General features: G+C 49.6%; 1 protein-coding gene across 3 annotated transcripts in view; it reads left to right on the top strand.

The window, feature by feature from the left end:
- The window catches only part of LOC144732768 (uncharacterized), a 172,429-nt gene that overhangs the window by 126,027 nt on the left and 25,416 nt on the right, over window positions 1-20,986 (top strand). For all 3 annotated transcript variants that reach the window (XM_078614347.1, XM_078614348.1, XM_078614346.1), the window contains one exon: window positions 11,343-11,446. In XM_078614347.1, the coding sequence (XP_078470473.1) occupies window positions 11,343-11,446 (104 nt within the window). The remainder of the gene's footprint in view (window positions 1-11,342; window positions 11,447-20,986) is intronic.

Here is a 20,986-nt window from a genome sequence, read left to right as displayed (position 1 = left end):
GTATTTTGTGTGCACGTGTGGGAAGAGGGAGTGGAGCGGTTATCGTGCTGCATTGTCCAGCAGGGGTTCTATTTGGCTCACGTAACCCACTCGCCACCATTCCGTACAAAATTAGTTAATCCCGAATTCAAAAGCATCATGTTTAAGCAGTAAACCACTGCTCACACCAATGCAGGAACTTGCCCTAATGGTATACGGGTCGATATATCTCTTGATTGAAAGTGGGCACGTTACGTGCCCCCTTTCCTGCATTGCTTAGTAGTAAAGGAAATAGCTTCTGAGAGCCCCTTTATAAGTGCAGAGCGCCACTGTTATTGCCCACGCACGACTTGTACAGCCCGAGGTGATTGTTGCTTGCTTCGTACGCTCTCTTTCAGGAGGCACACCCATGTGTCGGTTACTCAACTCGTCTTAACGGCACCCGTGCAGCTGCGGTGTGCTTTGAATGTCCTGGGTTTGCCGTCAGTTTTCTCCGTTTTCCATCCCCGTGCAATCATTTTCACGCGCTTGTGCCACGGACGCGGGCGAACGCGCATCGCATCTGTGCGAGAGAGCCCGCTGGCGCAGCGGCCGGGCGCCGCGCCGTGAACCCGGCTACGACCCGAGTTCGACTCCAGCTCACGGGCCACCGAGTGGGGGAGACAAAGGCGGCCCGCCGTGGTGCTGGCCACCCATCCGTGCGTCGTGCCGGTCTTCAAATGTGCATCGCTAACGGCACTTGCGGCGACGGCGTGTTTAGTTCTCTACGCGAGATCTTTCTCTCCACGTGGCATAGACAACAGACGTAGCGCACACGTTTCAGATCTTTATGGCTGCCCTGTGTAAATCTAATTCAAAGTTGTTGTTTTTTTGGAGAATTAATGGGAAGGCATTGCTTTTGCTCTCTGTGTACTTACATCAGTTCGTTGACGGTGCCCCACAGCGATTTGGCGCTGAGATGTGAACACGGCGACCCAAATTCAATTTCCGTCCACGTCTAGCATCAGCGGGGAGGGCGATGTCTGACCTGGTCCTTCACCGGCTAGCAATGACCAGCATGGTGAAGTATGGTCAAACAACCCCCCATGACCCACGGAGGATTGAAAATGTATGTAACCCACGTCGCCGTTGTAAAAGCAATGTATCCGGTTTCTCCACGGCTCTATAGCTCATATCCTGTTTTTTTCAAATGATTTACAAGTACTCTCTATTGTTATTGTAATATTTTGGGAGAAGAAGGTAAGGCCCACTGAGCTGCATAGCTCATTTTCAGAAGCGACCTGGCCACAAATGATAGCCTAACGAAGTGGCTTATCACGTGGAAATTTATAGCAGCCAAATACTCTAAATTCGTGTTTATGAATGTCGAGGGAAAAACGGAGGACCCGGAGCAAAATCCACGATACAATGGGGAGAACACGCAAACTTCAAATATACAGGTGTCAGGGTGGAGATTGAACCCACGACCTCCTGTATATCTATGGGGCATAGAGAGGAAATAAAATCACAAACTTAAATATGTATTTTTTTAAAATAAGGACGTTTAATTGAATCTTAAAAATAGCACCGGGATTGACTGATCTGAACAGCACATGTTGACATAAAGGAAGCTTGCATTTTGTTGCCGCGTTTAAAACAAAACTCACAAGCAGCAGCAGGATGCTCACAAGCCTTCTGCGAGCCTCCTCCACTCGCCATCATCAGCAGCTCCACCTCCTCTTGTGCCGTCCCTAGCGCGTCTGGCAGGGCTTCTCCGCAGCTCTGTGTCTGCACCGCTGACCCTATTGTCCAAGTCCAAACAGAACGAGGTTCCGACTCCTCCGACTTGAGCTGCTGCGTACTGTCAGTCGTGGTCATCGTGCCGTGCTTACTTGTCCTTGCTCCTGGCAATGACGGGTCTGAAAAAATCCTGTGCTATGAATTAAACAAAAATCAGCTCCATAGTTTATCTTGTTAAACCAGAATTTAAATACGGTAGATCATAGATTAGAATCGACGATCATCGATTATCAAAACGCGCGATAATCACCAGTCATCGTTATTTATAACAGCTTATTTTAGCACATTATTGTGTAACATGTTTTTGGGTTGTTGTGTATATGTTTTTTTAGCATTTTACATTTGTTTACTCTATGAAATTGCCATAAATAAACATACAAATAGACAAAAAGAAATATCCCAATGTAAAAAGTTACCGTATTGACTGTACCGTACTAACCACTCCAATCTCGAAGGCGTCATCGGAATGGAAAGGGGTTAAGTGAGCAAAACTGATTCACCACCGTGGTATTTTGTGCATAAGTTGATCAATGGACTCCCTACACTTGGGAATATTATTTAGTCATGAATAGCTTCTCACATTCGGAGCCGAATATATCAGCAACGGCAGGCAATTTTTTTCTTGTTTTAATAAATTAGCGTGCTTGTTGATCAGTTCTCAATAGTTTCCGCGACCTCGGAGGATCAGGGAGGCATTGGCTACTGCGCCCTGACCATGAAACACTGTCCACCTTGGACATCACCGACCACTTTTACCTTCAGCTGTATTGAACATTATTCATATGTCATGGAACCTCCTTTGCCAGTGTGGAGGAAGTTTCAACGTAAACATTTTATATTTTTGAATCAATCGTTGTCAGTGGAAGAGGAGATTGAGTGTTTGGGCAACACTTGAGCAATTGGAGGGTGTCGGAAATGTGGGGCAGCCCAGATGTGGGCCTTTGCGAGATTGAGAGCGGCAGTGGATCGGGAGCGGACCTGGCATCGTCGCACGTCAATGAAGGGCTGAATGAGAGAGGCTCGGCCTAAGAACGGGGAGTGAACGGACGATGCGAATGTGGTGTGTTGTGTGGTGTGGATGTGAAAAAAGGGCATCACGCAATGAAATAAGCGATGGGCACGGTTGGCTACGTATGGTGCGAAAGAAGTTAAACGCACATGCATACATGGTCAGGTCGACAAGATCAACTCAAATCCGAGATTAGCGATTAGTGGGATTGATGTGTTTTATTAGGAACCCGTTGGCTTTCGTAATCTCATTGTGATGTAATAATTACCGCACGGTGAAATTCCAGGTGATTTTCTAATTGAGCCTTAATTTCTCTTGGGGAAAAATGTAGGGTTATTGCAGCGTTGTGTCTTTTCTGCTTGCCTTGGAATTGCTTTTATGATATTTAAAACCTACCTCGAAACTAATTATTCCGCTTTTCATCGTGTAATTTAATTCGTATCGTCATCTCTCAAAATCATCAGTACTGTGTAATTATAATTGTGCTTTCAATTGCCAAGCATAGGAATGTGTTAAGTCCTTCACAGAAGCTCCTACAGATTTGCGTCGTCATTTAAAAAATGGAGAAACGACCCCAAAAGAGACCGCGTAAGTTCAACACCTGTACCTGCATCAACTGCATTGCTACAGAAATGTATTGCGGGAGAAGGATTCTGCATCTACACCGCACCCAAAGAGTGCAAATGAGACAAATGTTGCACACAGAAGTAGACCCTGATGATGCAGGCAGTGATGAGAAAGACACTGGCATATTTGGATGCATATATAGGAGGGACAAATACTTTTTAATTAAAAGTGCGATCTTCTTGGTTCTTTCAGTAAAGTCACGTAGAAGGGAAATAATCAAAATAAAACACAAAATAATTCTCACGACGTTTCGGCCACAACGCAAGCAGCCGTCCTCAGGTGAAGACCAGGTCTGTCGGGGAGACAGTTGTCTCCAGCGTCGTGAGAATTTTTTTTTTTTCCCTTCTACGTGACTTTACCGAAAGAACCAAGAAGATGAATCCCTGCAGTCACGAAAGCTTTAAATCGAAATTTAAAAGTGCGATGTTCGAAAAAATGTAAGGAACCGTAAAGAGAGGAAGACCTCACAGAGAATGTCTCTATGACGACATCGCAGGAGATTGCTGCCAGACAAGACGTGGCCACGACTTGAGCGTGGAGGCACAAAGACAGAGGAGGGTTGAAACAAACGACGAGACGTGCAGCGGACCGTGGCAAGTACCCCGACGTGTTACGAGGCTAGTCCAGTGCAACAGAGTACACAGGCCCAGACCCATTGGTAATTGCTTTGGGAATGGAGGCTGCCTTATCACACGTGTGTGTGTGTACGTGTGTGTGTGCGTGTGTGTGTGTGACATGGAGTGGGGAGCGGTAATGCAACGGTTAGCGCGCTTTGCTACGAGCCCAGCGACCGGAGTTCGATTCCCGCTCACGGCCAACACCGGCGACGATTACCTAAATCGGTTCTAGACCTCCCCTAGGTCGACTCAGCCTCAAATGAGTACCTGCTGTATTGTGTAAACACCGCGACTGAGGAGACAAAGGCGGTCGGGCGTGGTGCTGGCCATGCACCTCCTCGTGTGCCGTGCCGGCCTTCATAGGTGCTGCTCGTTAACAGCACTTGCCCCAACAGTCTGTGAAGGTTATACGGGGGATCTTTGTCTCTGTGACCTGGAGTCGTCTGTCGTTCCTGTTCGTGAGCATAGCGGAGCTCCAAGTGGACGTTTTTCTCTTTAAAAAACAAAGCTACGAGGCACAGTTGCCAATGTGTCATCCAGAAAGCAGAATTCGATTTTGTAATCCTTTAATTCTCGGCACAAAAATCCCATTGCACTCCGTCATGGAGTAGCTGTGTTACTAACCTCTCTACGGAGGCATCAAAGTAGCTTGGTTTTATATTCTTTGCCAAAATCAGCTAAGCTCCGAACAATTATTCCTGCTGCTGCTGCTATACAAAGTACAAATGTGGCGAACGGTGGAAATCGTTGGCCACATTTGTATAATTCAACATAAAGCGTCAGTACTCTTTGGTTCTTTCGGTAAAGTCACGTAGGTAGAAAAAAAAAATTATAAATCACGACGTTTCGATCGCAACACAAGCGGTCGTCCTCAGGCAGAAAAAATTATCCAGCAGTGGAACTGCTGAACCTGGAAGAAACACTGGGTGAGTGAGTGAGTTAGTGAGTGAGTGGGTGAGTTAGTGAGTGAATGGGTGAGTGAGTGGGTGGGTGAGTGAGTTAGTGAGTGAGTGGGTGAGATAGTGAGTGAATGGGTGAGTGAGTGAGTGGGTGGGTGAGTGAGTTAGTGAGTGAGTGGGTGAGTTAGTGAGTGAATGGGTGAGTGAGTGAGTGGGTGAGTGGGTGAGTGAGTGAGTTAGTGGGAGAGTGAGTGGGTGAGTGAGTTAGTGAGTGGGTGAGTGAGTGGGTGAGTGAGTCGAAGAAACACTCTTCCTGGTTCAGCAGTTCCACTGCTGGATTATTTTTTCCGCCTGAGGACGACCGCTTGTGTTGCGATTGAAACGTTGTGATATATTATTTTTTATTTAAAAAAATTACCTACGTGACTTTACCGAAAGAACCAAAGACTATGGATTCCTGCAGTCACGAAAGCTTCAAATCAAGAATAAAGCATCAGCTTTGATTGATGATACGGATCTCACTGATTCACTTCAGTCACTTCGCTCACCGGTAGCCAGTCACCTCCTCATCGCTCCTCTATTGCTACTGCCACGGTGACTGTGCCCATCCCATTTACCTGTTGATTCTTCTCACCACAGTGGTGACTCGGTATAACAGACTCGGACTGATTTGTGTTTTGCTGCACACTGTGTTCAACCACCGCAAAGCCAGACACAACAACTCACTCAGCCACTCACTCACCACTCACTCACCAACTCACTCACTACTTACTCACCACTCACTCACCAAGTCACTCACTCACCATTCACTCACCAACTCACTCACCAACTCAATCACTAAATCACTCACGACTCAGTCACCAACTCACTCACTCACCAACTCACTTACCCACTCATTCACCCACTCACTCACCCACTCACTCACTCCCCAACTCACTCACCCACTCACTCACCCACTCACTCACTCACGACTCACCAACTCACTCACCAACTCACTCACCAACTCACTCACCACTTACTCACTCACCACTCACTCACCAAGTCACTCACTCACCATTCGCTCACCAACTCACTCACCAACTCAATCACCAAATCACTCACTCACGACTCAGTCACCAACTCACTCACCCACTCACTCACCCACTCACTCACCCACTAACTCATTCACGACTCACCAATTCACTCACAAACTCACTTACCAACTCACTCAACACTCACTCACCAACTCACTCACTACTCACTCACCAACTCACTCACCAACTCACTCACCCACTCACTCACCAACTCACTCACCTACTCACTCACTCACCAACTCACTCACCAATTCACTCACTCATCAACTCACTCACCACTCACTCACCACTCATTCACTCACTCACCACTCACTCACCCACTAACTCACTCACCACTCACTCACCCACTCACTCACCACTCACTAACTCACCCACTCACTCACCAATCACTCACCCACTCACTCACTTGTCACTCACTCACTCACCCACTCACCACATTGCCGGTCACAACACTGATCTTCCTGCTTCTTCCCTCACACCGCTCCACATTTTGGAATTCCCGTCTCCCATGGTCGTCTTTTTCCCCCGAGCCCCGGTGATAATCTGTGCTCAGTTCAAGTCAACGTCTTACACTCTTATCTGTTACAATTTACATTGTGCCGCTTGTTGCTGGCCTGCTTGACGTCGTTGGGCCTGTGCTCAGCAACTGTGTAAAAGGTGGCACATCTTCAAACTTTTAATACGAGTGTTTTCTCTTAATTTGTATTCTCAGCTTCCACCGCATGAAGAATAGCTGCTTAATTTCGTCTGAACTACACGCGTACTGATTTAAGCGGTAGGCCGCTACCAGTCTTTAAACCCCTTTACCACATCCCCGTTATCAAAGCTGATCATATCGCTTTGTGCATTTTTCTAAAAAGAAGATAATTATTCTTTCATGCAATTTTTGCTTTGAAAATCGGCGTGCGCTTTCAAAGTATTTTAAACATTGATGCACTAATTGAAGAGGAACGCTTTAAGTCATTGCCAGCTGCGAGGAATGCTTGGATCTAAAAACACTGACGAACACCGTGGATCAGGGAACAAATCACAATCACAGACCAGTGACAGAATAAGAGCCAAAAGCCAAAGGACCTCTACGAAATTCCATCACGATTTCTTTTTTTTTCAGACGTTCTCAAGAAAAAATAGAGGCCCCCCCCGCCCCATTGTACATTCAGCAGCGTCCCATTTTACGATCCGCCGCGATAAGAGTACACGCAGATCACTCGCGTGACACAGTCCACGCTCTGACAAACAAACAGCAGCCTTGGCATTTAATGGAGGTCCTCCGTACGGTGTAATAGGGGCCAAAGAGGCACGCGGCCTCTAAAATGACAACAACCCACGGGCTGATCATGATCATTCCAAATAGGTTCACGGGCAGACCAACCCATACAACTTTCGTGCGGGCTGTTTGGATGAAATCTGTTGAGATTTGCTAACGCTATTTATATATATGTGTGTGTCCCTACCGTCTCGCATTCGTTCGCCGTGACCAACGAAGGCAAAGGGAACGCACGGATGTGCTTGCGTGCCCATTGAGCGCCACCCACAAAGCGAGCTCCAATATATGCCCCCTATTGTTGCCGGGTTTTGCAGCGTGGCCTGTCGCGTTACCGAGCGACGCGGAATAACTTTGCCGTTTCCAGCCGCGCTTATCCCGAGGGGGTCTCGGAATGGGTGTTTAGTTTCGGTGTGGCCCCATTACGACAACCTGCCCATCAATTTGCTTCATTTCCTTTTATCGTGCATCATCAGATGAACTCCGCTTATCCCCCACCGACATACGGCCCTGTTTTAGAGAGCGTTAAGGTGCAATGCTCGTGATATTTGTCTTTAAAGGGGTGGAGGTGACAGGGGGGGGGGTTATCTAGCCTGGCCGATTTAGTTTTTTCTGGTGATTTTTTTATCTGACTGAATTCTCACTCTATATCAAGTTTCTCCATCTCCGCTCTCACACATCCGCTTGTTTGCGCCGGTCGTCGTTCTATCATTGTTATTTCATTTTGTTTCAGGATTAGTGAGCTCACACGCGCCCCTGCTTCAAAAGTCCATTTGGTGTTGGGGGAGGGGGGGTGGCGCATTTTACGCTCGCAAAAACAACCGTGAACAAGAAGTATTTGTATATATGTTTATGTTTAGATGCAGGGTTCATGCGTGTGTACGCGTGCGCGAGTGTGTTGCGGAACAGACTAACGAACCCCCCATTTAGGCCGCCGTTGCGTCAAGTGCTGTCAGCGAGTAGCAGGACTTACGAAGGCCGGCACGGCACGGCGTGCGGCGGTGTGGGTGGCCAGCATCATGCCCGGCCGCCTTTGTCTCTCCTCAGGGGGCAACGTTTACACGCCCGCGCCGGGTACTCATTTGATGCCGAGTCGACCTAGTAGGCGAGGCCCGTGACCGGTTCAAATATTCGCAACGGCGATTGATCGCGAGCGGGAATCGAACGCGGGTCGTAGCCGGGACTCCGCTGTGAGATGTTGCGCTTCAGGCTCTCATCAGAGCGCGCGCGGGGCACTCATCACGAATTAATTCCGTCTTGTTTCAGCAAGGCCGTCGTCACTTTCATTACCTTTAGAGGTGCCCCATACCGCTAAAGGTGAAGTTAAACATCACAATATTTGCCCAATAACGTAGCTTGCGACATTATTGGTTTCTATTTTAGCTTTTTTTGTTGCTCCGTCTTAGATGACCTTTTGCGCCGGGGAAATGAAAAGTTGCATTTTTGGGACGGCGACGTTGTTAGGAACCCGCTCCTGAAAATGAGAAAATGTTGCGTTGTGATTGGTCGAAATGAGGTCCCGTTGCTTTGACAGCACAGTCATCAACAAGGGCAGGGCCGCCGCTAGAAGTACCCTGGTGGCATTTCCAGAGGGGGTTGGGGGGCACCTTTGAAATAAATTTGAGGGGGGGGGCAGCGGTGGGGGGGGGGTGGCAGCAGTGGGGGTGCAGTGGTGGGGGGGGGGCAGCGATGGGGGGGGGGGGCAGCAGCGATGCGGGGGGGGCAGCAGTGGGGAGGGGGGTACTGTATTTTACGCTCCAGGGCAACAACGGCTGCTGTAAAAAACACAAAATGGCAGCCAGTTTTACTTCCAAAGGTTTTTTTCTGAGTGGGCAAAAATGTCAAAATGAAATAAATGGGTAATATTACTCCGTGGGGTAATGTGAATCTATGGGCATTGTAAGTCTCTGGACAGTGTTAGTCTATGGGCAATGTCGTCGATCGGTAATGTTAGTCTCTGGACAATGGGAGTCTATGGGCAATGTTAGTCTCTGGACAATGGGAGTCTATGGGCAATGTTCGTCTGTGGACAATGGGAGTCTATGGGCAATGTTCGTCTGTGGACAATGGGAGTCTATGGGCAATGTTCGTCTGTGGACAATGGGAGTCTATGGGCAATGTTCGTCTGTGGACAATGGGAGTCTATGGGCAATGTTCGTCTGTGGACAATGGGAGTCTATGGGCAATGTTCGTCTGTGGACAATGGGAGTCTATGGGCAATGTTCGTCTGTGGACAATGGGAGTCTATGGGCAATGTTCGTCTCTGGACAATGGGAGTCTATGGGCAATGTTCGTCTGTGGACAATGTTAATCGATGTGCCATGCCTCTTCTCAAAGTCGTCAGCGATCATATCCTTGTCCATGATATTACTGAAGAACTTTGCATTAGATGCTCCCAGTTTAATCTATTAGATAATTCCAGTTTCATCCATTTAATCAAACTTGCGTTTGTACTTAATTCGCTGTCTTCCTCGTAATTAACTTCTTGTACGTATACATTTCCCAGTCTCGTGTTTCCTCATTAAATATATACAAGTTTGCTCAGCTCTAATAATAACGTTCTTAAATCCAAACTCCAGGTTTGACTGACTGACTTTCTGTGTGATAAAGAAAGAGTGAAGGAGTGGTTCTATACAAAACCGACGTGAATTATCCCGATCAGATGACCGCTGCCCCTACCACCCTTCACCTACCCTCATCCATGCCCATTTCACCACGTCACGCTCGTGCCCCATACCCCACTGCCTCTCGTCCACGTTGCACCCATCAGACACCCTCACTCACCGCCACATTCCACCTTATTCTGCCTTACCTACCCCAGCAACATCATCTCCATTCCCAGCCCCCGTCCCTCCATCCATTCCGTCACGTGCCTCACTGATTGCCGTCGGAACCATCGAATTCCCAACTGGAACTTCTTGGACTACCGCTCGCTGGGGCCACATATAGGACCAAGCGTGAAAGCCAAGACTACTGATCACACCACTGGGGCTGCCACGTGACCTACCAGGATGCCACTGGGACTACCACGGCTAACAAGTCATTGATTGTTCACTTACATACCCACGTAGACTCTCAATTGTATATATATATACAAAGACAAAGGTCCCCGTATAGCTTTTAACAAACTGTTGGGGCAAGTGCTGTTTGCGAGCACCTATGAACGCCCGTTACAGTACAGGAGGGGGGTGGGTGGCCAAGACCACGCCCGGCCGCCTTTGTCTCCCCAGTGCCAAAGTTTTACACACCGCTCCAGGTACTCGTTGGAGGCTGAGTCGACCGAGGGGAGGCCCAGAACTGTTTACAATATCCGCCCCTGTTATTTGTAGTGAGCGGGAACAAACTCATTTCACCGGTGTCGTAGCGCAGTGTGCAGACCACTGTGCCACCGCTCCTCACTATTTTATTTGCACACACGCACACACTCAAATCACCCACTGGAAAGTCACGGTCCATGCAGGAATTGCATGGAGTTTAATTCTCAGAATCGAATATGATTCCTGCAAGAATGGCCCAGACTCCATTGTACGGATAAAGGTGATCTCGTTTCCAACTTCTGGTTAGGTAAACAGCGTTGTGCATTGGGGCAGAATGAAAGTTAGTGGAAGGTTTTGCTGCACAGAGACAACAGTGTGGGTTAGCAAGGAGATTGCCCCCATATTGACGACACGTAAGTGCAGAGATGTCTTCGTTTTGGTAAATGGCCAAAATTTCATGAGGAAGACTTAACATTACATTTTTATCGATTGTGAAAACGGGGTTTTTTGCCTGTGGTGAAACTTCAATGATGTAAATCGCATTAAAATAACGGTGAAAGCCTGTCGGAAGTTGCAAGCAAAACGATCCTCCGATTTATACCGCGTCGTTTCGATTTCTCGCGAATGCCGTTTGTAATTGTGCCAACGAAACCAAAGGAACACGTTCGCGTTCGCGAGTGACTCGTCCCGCGCTTCGGCGAGCCGACCAAACTACGCAGTCGGCTGCTTTCATACTCCAAACGCGGCGATCTCGGTGCCACCCCCCGCAAAGGGGGTGAGGGATTTCAACGCAAACGTCGGCGCGTCTAAAATTACGTGGTTCCACGTTTCATTGCAGCCCAACGGCGTCCGCTGCAGACGGCGATTGTGCAGAGTGGCTGGACAACGTGGTGCCTTCCGTCGCGCCGTGGTGCTTGGGCACGTGCAACAGTGCGGAGCCAGGTACCCCTGCATGATCATGAACACACACACACACTGTGCAGTAAACTTCATCGACCGCTAAGTGGTGGTAAGCTCATCCATTGGGGCCCCGTGCCACGGAATGCTGGGTAATACCCACGCGCGTTATGCGGTGCTGCTGGCTGCTGGCCGGGCCGGCGTGTCCGTTACATCTGTTGTCATGTTGGTGCCCTGAGAGGGATTCTGGGTGCTGTGAAGCCACCTTGCCTCCCTACCCCGACGGTCTTTAGCCCACCACAACAACAGCCGCCGTTCGCCACTTAAGTGGCCGTGATGTGAACACGGCTCTCGCACCAGGCTATGTGCACGTTAAGACCACGTGAAGTGGCAGGAGTTCACAGAGGCCGATCTTGACACCGCTGGTATCGGTCATCGGCAAGTCCACTCAGCTCTGCGTCCCTCGCGCCCACCGCTACTCCTGCTGCACCCCCACCCCCCACCCTACTCAGAAAGGGGCGGGGGTCCAAAGAAGGAGAGAAGGGGCGGCGGGGGGACCTACAGAGGATGGACTCCACTCTTGATGTATTGTTAAGAAAGCATTGGAGATCAAACACGTGCAGCAGGCAGTGTACACGCGTGTCGCTGATGCGGCTGCGGGACAACTCGTCTGGTCCTATTGTTCGGGAAGCATATAGCCGCGATTGTGTAGAACCACTGGGGCTTGGGGGACGGGGTTTATTAATTAAGGACAATGCTAAGTAGCTCGATTGGCGAGAGAGGAGTGAGAGCACGCTCGTTACCCGGCGTGCGCCTGGCTAATTAGCTCTGCCGTTGCTGTGCACGTGTTTGCTGGAGAAAGCAGTTAGAGAGCGGGAAGCCGTGGCTCTGTGTTTCTTGGAACTGATGGCGCTACTTGATGCCAGTTCTGCTGCTGATGGTGACGGAGATGACAATAGGTATGATGATTACGAGATTACAATAGATACAATGATGATTACGGGATGACAATAGGTACGATTATGATTACTATGATATTAGCCAGCCTGTGAGTTACAGTTAAAATGTGCAACCACAAAACCCTGTGTTGAAGTTGACCTGACTGCGCTGGTTCGATGCTTTTACATCCCAGCTGAGACTTCATTCCCTATGGAGGCAGCGGGCGCTGGTGGATCGCTCACGAACACGTGCGTTTGTAGGTTGAACTTCTTTCGCACCGTACGTAGCCAACCGTGCCAAACGAGGCGCCCACAAGGCCATGCGGGAGGTCCGTACGGCACATTTTGATGCCAACCATCGTAGAGTGGGTCTCTGCGGTGAGTGACAACGTCTCCTCTTCGTGAAATGAACGCTGAGTGTTCACCGCCAAGAATCGGCGGTGAACTGGACAACCACCCTGCACCTTGAAGACATCTCGGAGCGGGAGAGGGTTCCTATGTATTCAGAAACGCAGAGCTTGGGCAATTGTTGACACCGGCCCATCGGGTGGCCGCCTTACCCCGCTTGTCTGTGGTTCCTCGCTCCCGAGCCGTTCGTAACAACCGTTATTCATGCCGTAAGGGGATGGAGCCTTTTAATTTCATGAGCTTAATGCTGGCAAAAAATGGTCCCGTAGATAGCACTGAGCATCCTTGGGGAACTGATCCCGGTCAGAGGAATGTGGAATTCGCACCACGTGTTGCATTTGAGCAGCGAGGCGCTTTGACTTTTTATTCGCAACACTAATTGTGGTTATAGTCATGCAATCAACATACCAAGTGGGGGGGGGGGGGCGCATTCTCAGGGGAATTGGTCTGCAGTAGAGAAAGGATCGTGCTGACAATCGCTCCTTTCAATCGGCGTATTTCATCTAAGATACCAGTGAACATTCCTTCACATCTTGCTCACATCACTCGTTGTACACATTCACGCAGAAAACTAAACTTGCCCATCAAATGCACTATTTTGACGAATCAATTTCAGATTGCAAATTGCTTTCCCACAAAAATTTAGTTTAACTTTATTTTTTGGGGGGTTGGGGCTCAGGCTTAGATGTCGACTCACGCACGCAACGTTCAAGCGGCATGGTGAAGTCGGCCACAATAGAGGTGTTTTTGGGTTAAATCGCGTGAATATAAATGTGCCGTTTAAACCCGCCACCGCCCGACATGGCCAATTAGTAAGGTTTGTCACGTAAACAGAACGTGCCAATTCGTCACTAGTACAGCACTAACCGGTGTGTTGGAGAGTTAACCCACAACATGCACAATCTGAGTACCGTGCTGTGGTACTAGTAACGAATTGGCACGTTCTGTATACGTGACAAACCTTACTAATTGGCTGTGTCGGGCGTTGGCGGGTTTTAACGGCACATTTATATTGCCGCGATCTCACCAGCCGACCGTGTCGGAGGAGAGCGAGCGAGCGAGGGAGCATGGGGGGTGCGAGGACTTTGCTTCGCGCAAAGTTATCGTGTAGCTTCATGCAGTAGTGTGCATCGTCGTCATGATTTTATTATATATTTTTTAATTGACGCATTGCATTCTCTCGAGAGCGAATGGAATTGCTTGCTGCAGGACTGGCGGGATGTGTTTTAGATAAATTTTACTCTGCAAGAAAAAAAAAAATCCGGCGGCCTCGTTTTTCCATGAGCTGCAGTCCGTTTGAAAGTCGAGCCGCCATAGGGGGAAGCGATATGAGACGCAACGAAATGTTTGGGCGTTTCTGCCGTTGCTTCATCAAGGCAGGCACGACCCATCCGTTACGGGATGTAGTGTGTGTATGAAATGTGCTGTGTTTTTGGCAATAGTCACGAATGTGATTTTTTGAGAGGCGGTTTTTACAATGTCCTCTGCGCCGTTGCATAATGCACTCTGTTGCCAATGATAATTTTAAGGTGAGTGGCCGAATCGGTGACAGAGAATTCTCAACCGTGGGGAACGGCATAAGAGGCCCTCCTGTGCCCATTACAGGGTGGATTTGCGATTCATCCACTTAAAAGTGAAAAGCAAAGTGATGCTTTCTGATTAAATTTCCCAGGGGAAGCACACATATCGCATTAAGATTAAAGGGTTAAGAAATTCGCTGTGTGGCACACAATACACTATGTCGGCTGAGTCCAAGATTGTATTTTATGCAAAGACCCTATCAGTCTTGTTGTGAAGGTACGATGATGATGACCATGCATGCACTGTGCCAGACACTCTTAGACTTGAAAGGCAAACGAAAAATAACGTGTATCCAAGGCTGTGGAAATATCTAGCAAAAGATCTGTCGACTAAATTGGCCCTTTGTCTGTGCTCATGGTTTTATTGGTAAACCTAACAGGAACGGCCTTTGTTCCGTGGTATTGCCTGTAACCAGATTGAGAACCAGGCCTCAGGGAAAGGTCACACTGATGCCTGGGTGTGCAGGGACCGCCTGACCCTAGTTAGTAATTCCCCCCCCTCCCCTACCCAAACGTGGAATTCTGCAAGGTCATGGATTTCTCAGGTTGGCGGCCTGTGGACCTGAGCCGTATTGGTCTCTCGGCCCCGCTGTGCGCGAGCAGAGTGTTACGGAATCCCGCACGGGGCTCCCCGCGGCACTGCCGCGCGCGCCGCACGTGAACTCGTGTGAACTCGCCGGGAGCGCGCGCGACAGCGCTCCAAATGCGTGCGCGCGAGCCCGCGTGTGGCAGCTTGCCGCAGGCGAAACAACCGGCCGCCCTCGCCACTAAGTGGCGGTGACGTCAACACGGCGCCTGTGCCATGCCAGGTGCACTTTGAGGCCACGCGAAGTGTGGAAGGCTCGCTGGCTGGCAGAAGGCCACGGAAGAGACCCAGCAGGTGCCATGGGTTGGCTGACTGAGATGGATGGCAGATGCACCAACTGTGCCCCCCACTGTGCCAACTATCGACGTTTTAGCCGCCCGGCGCTCCGCTCGTTGTTGTGAGCGTCGCTCCTCTGCCCTCCGTTGTTGCTGGAGGGCGACTGCTTCCAAATTTCAAGCAGCATCCTTCACGAGCCTCCTCCAGCACCCGCACACACGCAAACTTGTCCATGCATTTGCTCGCCCTTAAACGTTTACTCTATGCAGAACAAGCGAAAGATCCCCCCCTGTAACCTTGACAAACCATTGGCACGGCACACGAGGGAAGGGCGGCTGGCCAGCACCATGCTCGGCCACATTGGTGTCACCCAGCCACTCATTTGAGGCTGAGTCAACCTAGGGGAAGGCCGAATCGTCTCCGGTGTTGGCCGTGAGCGGGAATCGAACTCGGGTCGCCCGGTTCGTGGCGCTAACCGCTGCACCACCGCTCCCCACACACACGCACACACGGCCACATGTACGAAAGGGCCCAACACTAAACCTGTGTAATTGTGTGGCTGTAGAAGACAAAAAGAGAGAGACGGGAGTTAGAATCAGCCGGGGAACAACAGAAAACAACGTGCTCCGTGTTCTCCCAATAAAAAGTCGAGACTGCGGTTCTTGGGCCAGAGCTGGTTGCTAACGTTGGCTGTTGTAATTCACTTTGTGTATAATTATTTTTTTTCCCCCCGCCAATCAATACAGGCAGATGCAGTAACAAGGAATGTGAGATGATTAAACACCCTTGCAAGTGGCATGTCTATTATTTAATTTAATTTATTATTTTATCTTTAGACGTGACTTAACCGAAAGAAACAAATAATAATTCCTGCAGTCACGAAAGTTCTAAAAATTAAGATTTAACCACTTCTACGGGGAAGTTTTAAACTTATCTTCTTTTTTCTCTCTCTCTGACTACTTGCTCTCTCTGCCTGTGTCCTTTCTTTGGAATGTTCACACTTAAATTCTAAATTAGCAATCTTTGAAATACGTAATCAACCAGGCTATGCGTTAATTGTGTGTTGACCGACCCTCTGTGTTGTATTACATTACATTTCGATATTTTACTAGGTTATTTAATTTTAGTGTGTCCTCCTGATTTTCAGGCTTGCTTGCCGTGTCATCGCACTTGCAGCACCACGTTTTGTTGTCCACTCATTGATATGCTAATTTTTTCTCTAACCCCCCTCCCTCTCTCTGCGTCCGCCCTCCTCTGTCTATTTAAGGCCACCCCACAGAGACGACCACCTCTCTCTGTTGCCTGTGTTGCTCTCTCTATGTATCTTGGTGATATCTGTCTGCTAATATGTCTGTCTATAGTTTTCTGGTTAGATTTTATGTCGCTATTTCATTATACCTGATGATGATTGCTTGTGTTGCAATCGAAACGTCGTATTCTATTATTTAATTTAATTTATTATTTTATCTTTAGACGTGACTTAACCGAAAGAAACAAATAATAATGTCTGTGTGTGTTGGTGTGGGTGTATGCGGCATTGTTTCCGCACTTGCCCCAACAGTCTGTGGACACGTTACGGGGGTCTCTTTGTCTTTGTACGCGGTAGTGTAACGGGTAACGCGCTGCGCTACGAACCCGGCGACACGGGTTCGATTCCTGCTCCCAGTCGACACCGGTGACGATTATTTGAACTGGTCCTGGGCCTCCCCTAGGTCGACTCAGCTTCAAATGAGTACCTGGTGCGATGTGTAAACATCGCCACTAGGGAGACAAAGGCGGCCGGGCGTGGTGTTGGCCACCCACCCTCTGGTGCGCCGTGCCGGCCTTAATAGGTGCTCGCTATCAGCACTTGCCCAAATAGCCTGTGTATACTACACGGGGGAGCTTTGTCTCTGTTGTTTGTGCTGTGTGTGTGCAGTGGTAGTATTGTGCCGGTGTCCAACGGGAACGCCTTAAGTTACCGGCGCGTATCTCATAGCGTCGAAAGCGCGTGTGTGCGTGCGTGCGTGTGTGCGTGTGTGCGTGTGTGCGTGTGTGTGCGTGCGTGTGCGTGTGTGTGCGTGCGTGTGCGTGTGCGTGCGTGCGTGTGTGTGTGCGTGCGTGTGTGCGTGCGTGTGTGCGTGCGTGCGTGTGTGCGCGTGCGTGTGTGCGTGTGTGCGTGCGTGCGTGTGTGCGTGTGTGTGTGCGGGTGTGTGCGTGTGTGCGTGCGTGTGTGCGTGCGTGCGTGCGTGTGCGTGTGTGTGCGTGTGTGCGTGTGTGTGCGTGCGTGTGTGCGTGCGTGTGTGTGCGTGCGTGCGTGCTGGCGCCTTTCTGAGGAGCAAACGTCGGTGGCCACCGGCCTGCAAGGCGACGGCCGGCGGCTCTCGCGGCCGCGACTCGTGGATTTCCATGTCAACCACTGTTGAAATGCGAGGTTTTTTTGGGGGTATTATTTTCTAAAATCGTTTCTGTTTTCCCCCCACATCCTCTCTCACATCATACATTGCGACATCCTGACATTCTGGACGGCAGGGGGCTCGACGGGCGGAAGGGATTTTCCCCGCGGAAGGCGGCGGTCTGGCCAGGTCATGACCGTTCTGGGCTCAGGTGTTTAACGCTGGCCGAAGGTTTAGTAATCGGACCGCGTGTTCCTGCGTAGAAACGCGCGAGCAAAGCTCTGACGAGAGCGGCGTGCGCGCGGATGCGACGTTCCCGCGCCGCGCGTGCCAGGCGTCACTCCGTGGCAGGTTGTGCCGCGCGATGCCGGTGAGCAGGGCGCCCTCTTCGTGTGTTGTTCACATCGGTCGTGGTGACCCGGGATTCATTTCAATTGGCCACGCGCATCGATTAAAGAAAGTTGCACGCGAACCCTCTGCTGTGTCTGTTGTGATAGTTGAACTGGACGTGGAATTATTCTTACAGCCTAAACGTGTGTGTGTTTATTATGGGGAGCGGTGGTGGAGCGGTTAGCGCCACGCTGCGCTACGAAGCCGGTAACCCGAGTTCGATTCCCGCTCACGGCCAACACCGGTGACGATTATCTGAACCGGTCCCGGGCCTCCCCTAGGTCGACTCAGCCTCAAATGAGTAACCGGTGTGGTGTGTAAACATCGCCACCGGGGAGACAAAGGCGGTCGGGCGTGGTGCTGGCCACCCACCCCCTATACGGGGGATCTTTGTCTTTGTTTTTCTATGTGAGTGGGAATTGGTAGTGTCGTGGTTAGTGCATTACTCTAGAAACTCGGCCACCCGAGTTCGATTGCCGCCGACAGGCAACATCGGGAGTAATGTCTGAAAAGTTCCTGGGCCTCCTTGAGGTCCACCCAGCCTTAAATGAATACCCGATGACATTTTTTAAGATCAACACTGGGGAGACAAAGGCGGCCAAGCCCAAAAGTGTTGTAAGGCTATACGGTGATCTCATTTCTTAAAATCCCAGCAATACACGGTTCAATTTCTGGCACCGCACATCAACGCACATCAATGACCGTGAGTATTTGCAGATGGCCAGGATTTTTCCCGCAGATCAACACTTTAGTCCGAGGTGTATGTTTGTTGAAGTTCTTTCGCACCGTAGTAAGCCAACCGTGCGAATTCGATCAGCACGGTTAGCTACGTATCGTTACTTTTGGAAGCAAAAGTGAGACACCGTGTGGGTTTCTGAAAACAGAGTCCACTTTCTAATGTTGATCGACGCCCGCTACTCGAACTTTTTGTAGCAGTATGGCGAACGGTGGATGTTGTATATGTCACGGTCACTAACACCTTGGACATATGTCTGCCCAATTGTGCCATTTACTAGACACATTTACGAGACGCATGCACGAGGCGTCTATCAATTAATCAATTAACCGCCCCACCCTCCCCAGATGTTTAGTGAAGCTGCCATAAGTTTACTGTGCAAATTCATGCAAGAATCAATGATTTGTGTGTATTTGTTGTTGTCTGTGCTGTTGTTTCCGTCTCATGCGTGCAGTTTTGTCCGTGCTAGTACCCTGACAATTAGCATCTTGTATGAATGTTTTATGATCCATCCGTGCGTGGGTAAATCTTAAGAAACGATTTTAATCAGTGAGTGGATACATCACAATTACGATGCTCACACAACGAAATCAGGGACATTTCATGCCAGTTTCAAATGATGAAAATACATGAATAGGTTTTCCCCTGCCTGGCGATAAAACTCGGAGGTGTTAAGCTGTTCAAACACCAAATATAAACCTTTTGCAAGGAATCAGGTCCGCATTGACCACACACAGACGACTTCGTGGTGAGCATGCAAATGAAACATGCTCTGGTCGCCTTTTGGCGTTGTTCTCAGCACGGTTGGCTACGTGTCGTTGCTTTGGAGGCAAAAGTGAGAAAGCGTGTGGGTTGCCCTGAATAATGCGGCTGTCTCTGGTGTAGACCAGTCATTTTCAAAGCCTTTGCATATATTATCAGAGCATGTCTGTTTGCATATTCACCACAATTACACGTGGTTAATGCAGACTTGATTCTTTGAAACATATTTTGTATTTGGTGTTTGAGCATCTTAGCACCTAACGGGTTTTATTGCCAGGCAGGGTAAAAACCTGTTCTTACCAATGTGTTCATACAACTAAATCTATTCAGCCTGGCGAGTCGTTGTTGGTTGTGCGTTGTTGCGTTGGTGCGGTGTGCGACCGTGTGTGTTCCACACACAACAGAGGTCCCCCACATAGCCTCATCAGACTGCAGGGGCAAGGGCTGTTAGCGAGCAGCACCTACAAATACTTGAGGCGGCACACGAGGTTAAAGGGGTGGCCAGAAACACTCCCGGTTACGCATTTGAGGCTGAGTCCACCTAGGGGAGGCCCAGTTCAAATAAACGTCACCGGTGGTGGTTCACGGCGCAGTGTCCTAATCGCTGCAAAGACAAAGATCCCCCCTATAGCCTGAACAGACTGTTGGGGCAAGTGCTGTTAACGAGTAGCACCTATGAAGACTGGAGCTCCCATGTTTGCGAGGAGCGCTATGAAGGCCAGCACAGCACACGAGGGAGCGGGTGGCCAGCACCACACTCGGCCACCTTTGTCTCCCTCGTGGTGATGTTTACACGCCACACCCAGGAACTCATGTGAGGCTCAGTCGCCCTAGGGCAGCCTCGGAATGAGTTCAGGTTATTCACCACAGGTTGTGAGCGGGAATCGAACTCGGGTGGCCGGGTTCTTGGGTTCGTAGCGCAGCGCGCTAACCGTAGCGCCACCGCTCAGCACTACCACGCACGCTCACTCGGAGTGCGAGGCACAGCAGTCCAGGCAGGGTAAACAGGGGACCTTTGTAAATGCTTCTACGTTTGAGTGAGTGAGTGTGTGCTCGTGTGGCTGAATGCACTGTGGGTCCGTGCGTATCTGGCCGCGTATCTTGGAAAGACCTGTCAGTCAAAATGATGACTCTTTCCCTTTCAGATGTAATTGTTTTTTCTCCTCCCCCCCCCCCCCTAATTGTATTATCCTTTGCCAAGTTGCTGAAATGGCAAAACGTTAGTATACGCGGCATATACACACACACGAGTCCTCTCCTAACTTACATTTTACATTGTTTTTTAGAATAATTTTTTTAAAAGTCTATACATAGAAGAAGAAATCAACTTCTCCATCGGTCAAAAATATTGAATCCTCTGCATGTCCATATTTGGCTTACTTTCCTACTTTCTCCTGCAATGGCACAATGTGGGCCGTCCGTCAGGTGTAAATATCGCGCCGCGTGTCCCCTGCCACGAAGTCAAAACGTGCCCTTTGCCCGTGGTGAGTGCAACAGCTGCATTTGACCACGGGCAGCCACTCCGCACAGAACC

Source organism: Lampetra planeri, chromosome 44 (genome assembly GCF_965212315.1).
Source record: "Lampetra planeri chromosome 44, kcLamPlan1.2.h2, whole genome shotgun sequence".
Lineage (NCBI taxonomy): Eukaryota > Metazoa > Chordata > Hyperoartia > Petromyzontiformes > Petromyzontidae > Lampetra > Lampetra planeri.
This window is presented reverse-complemented; position numbering and strand designations above follow the sequence as displayed.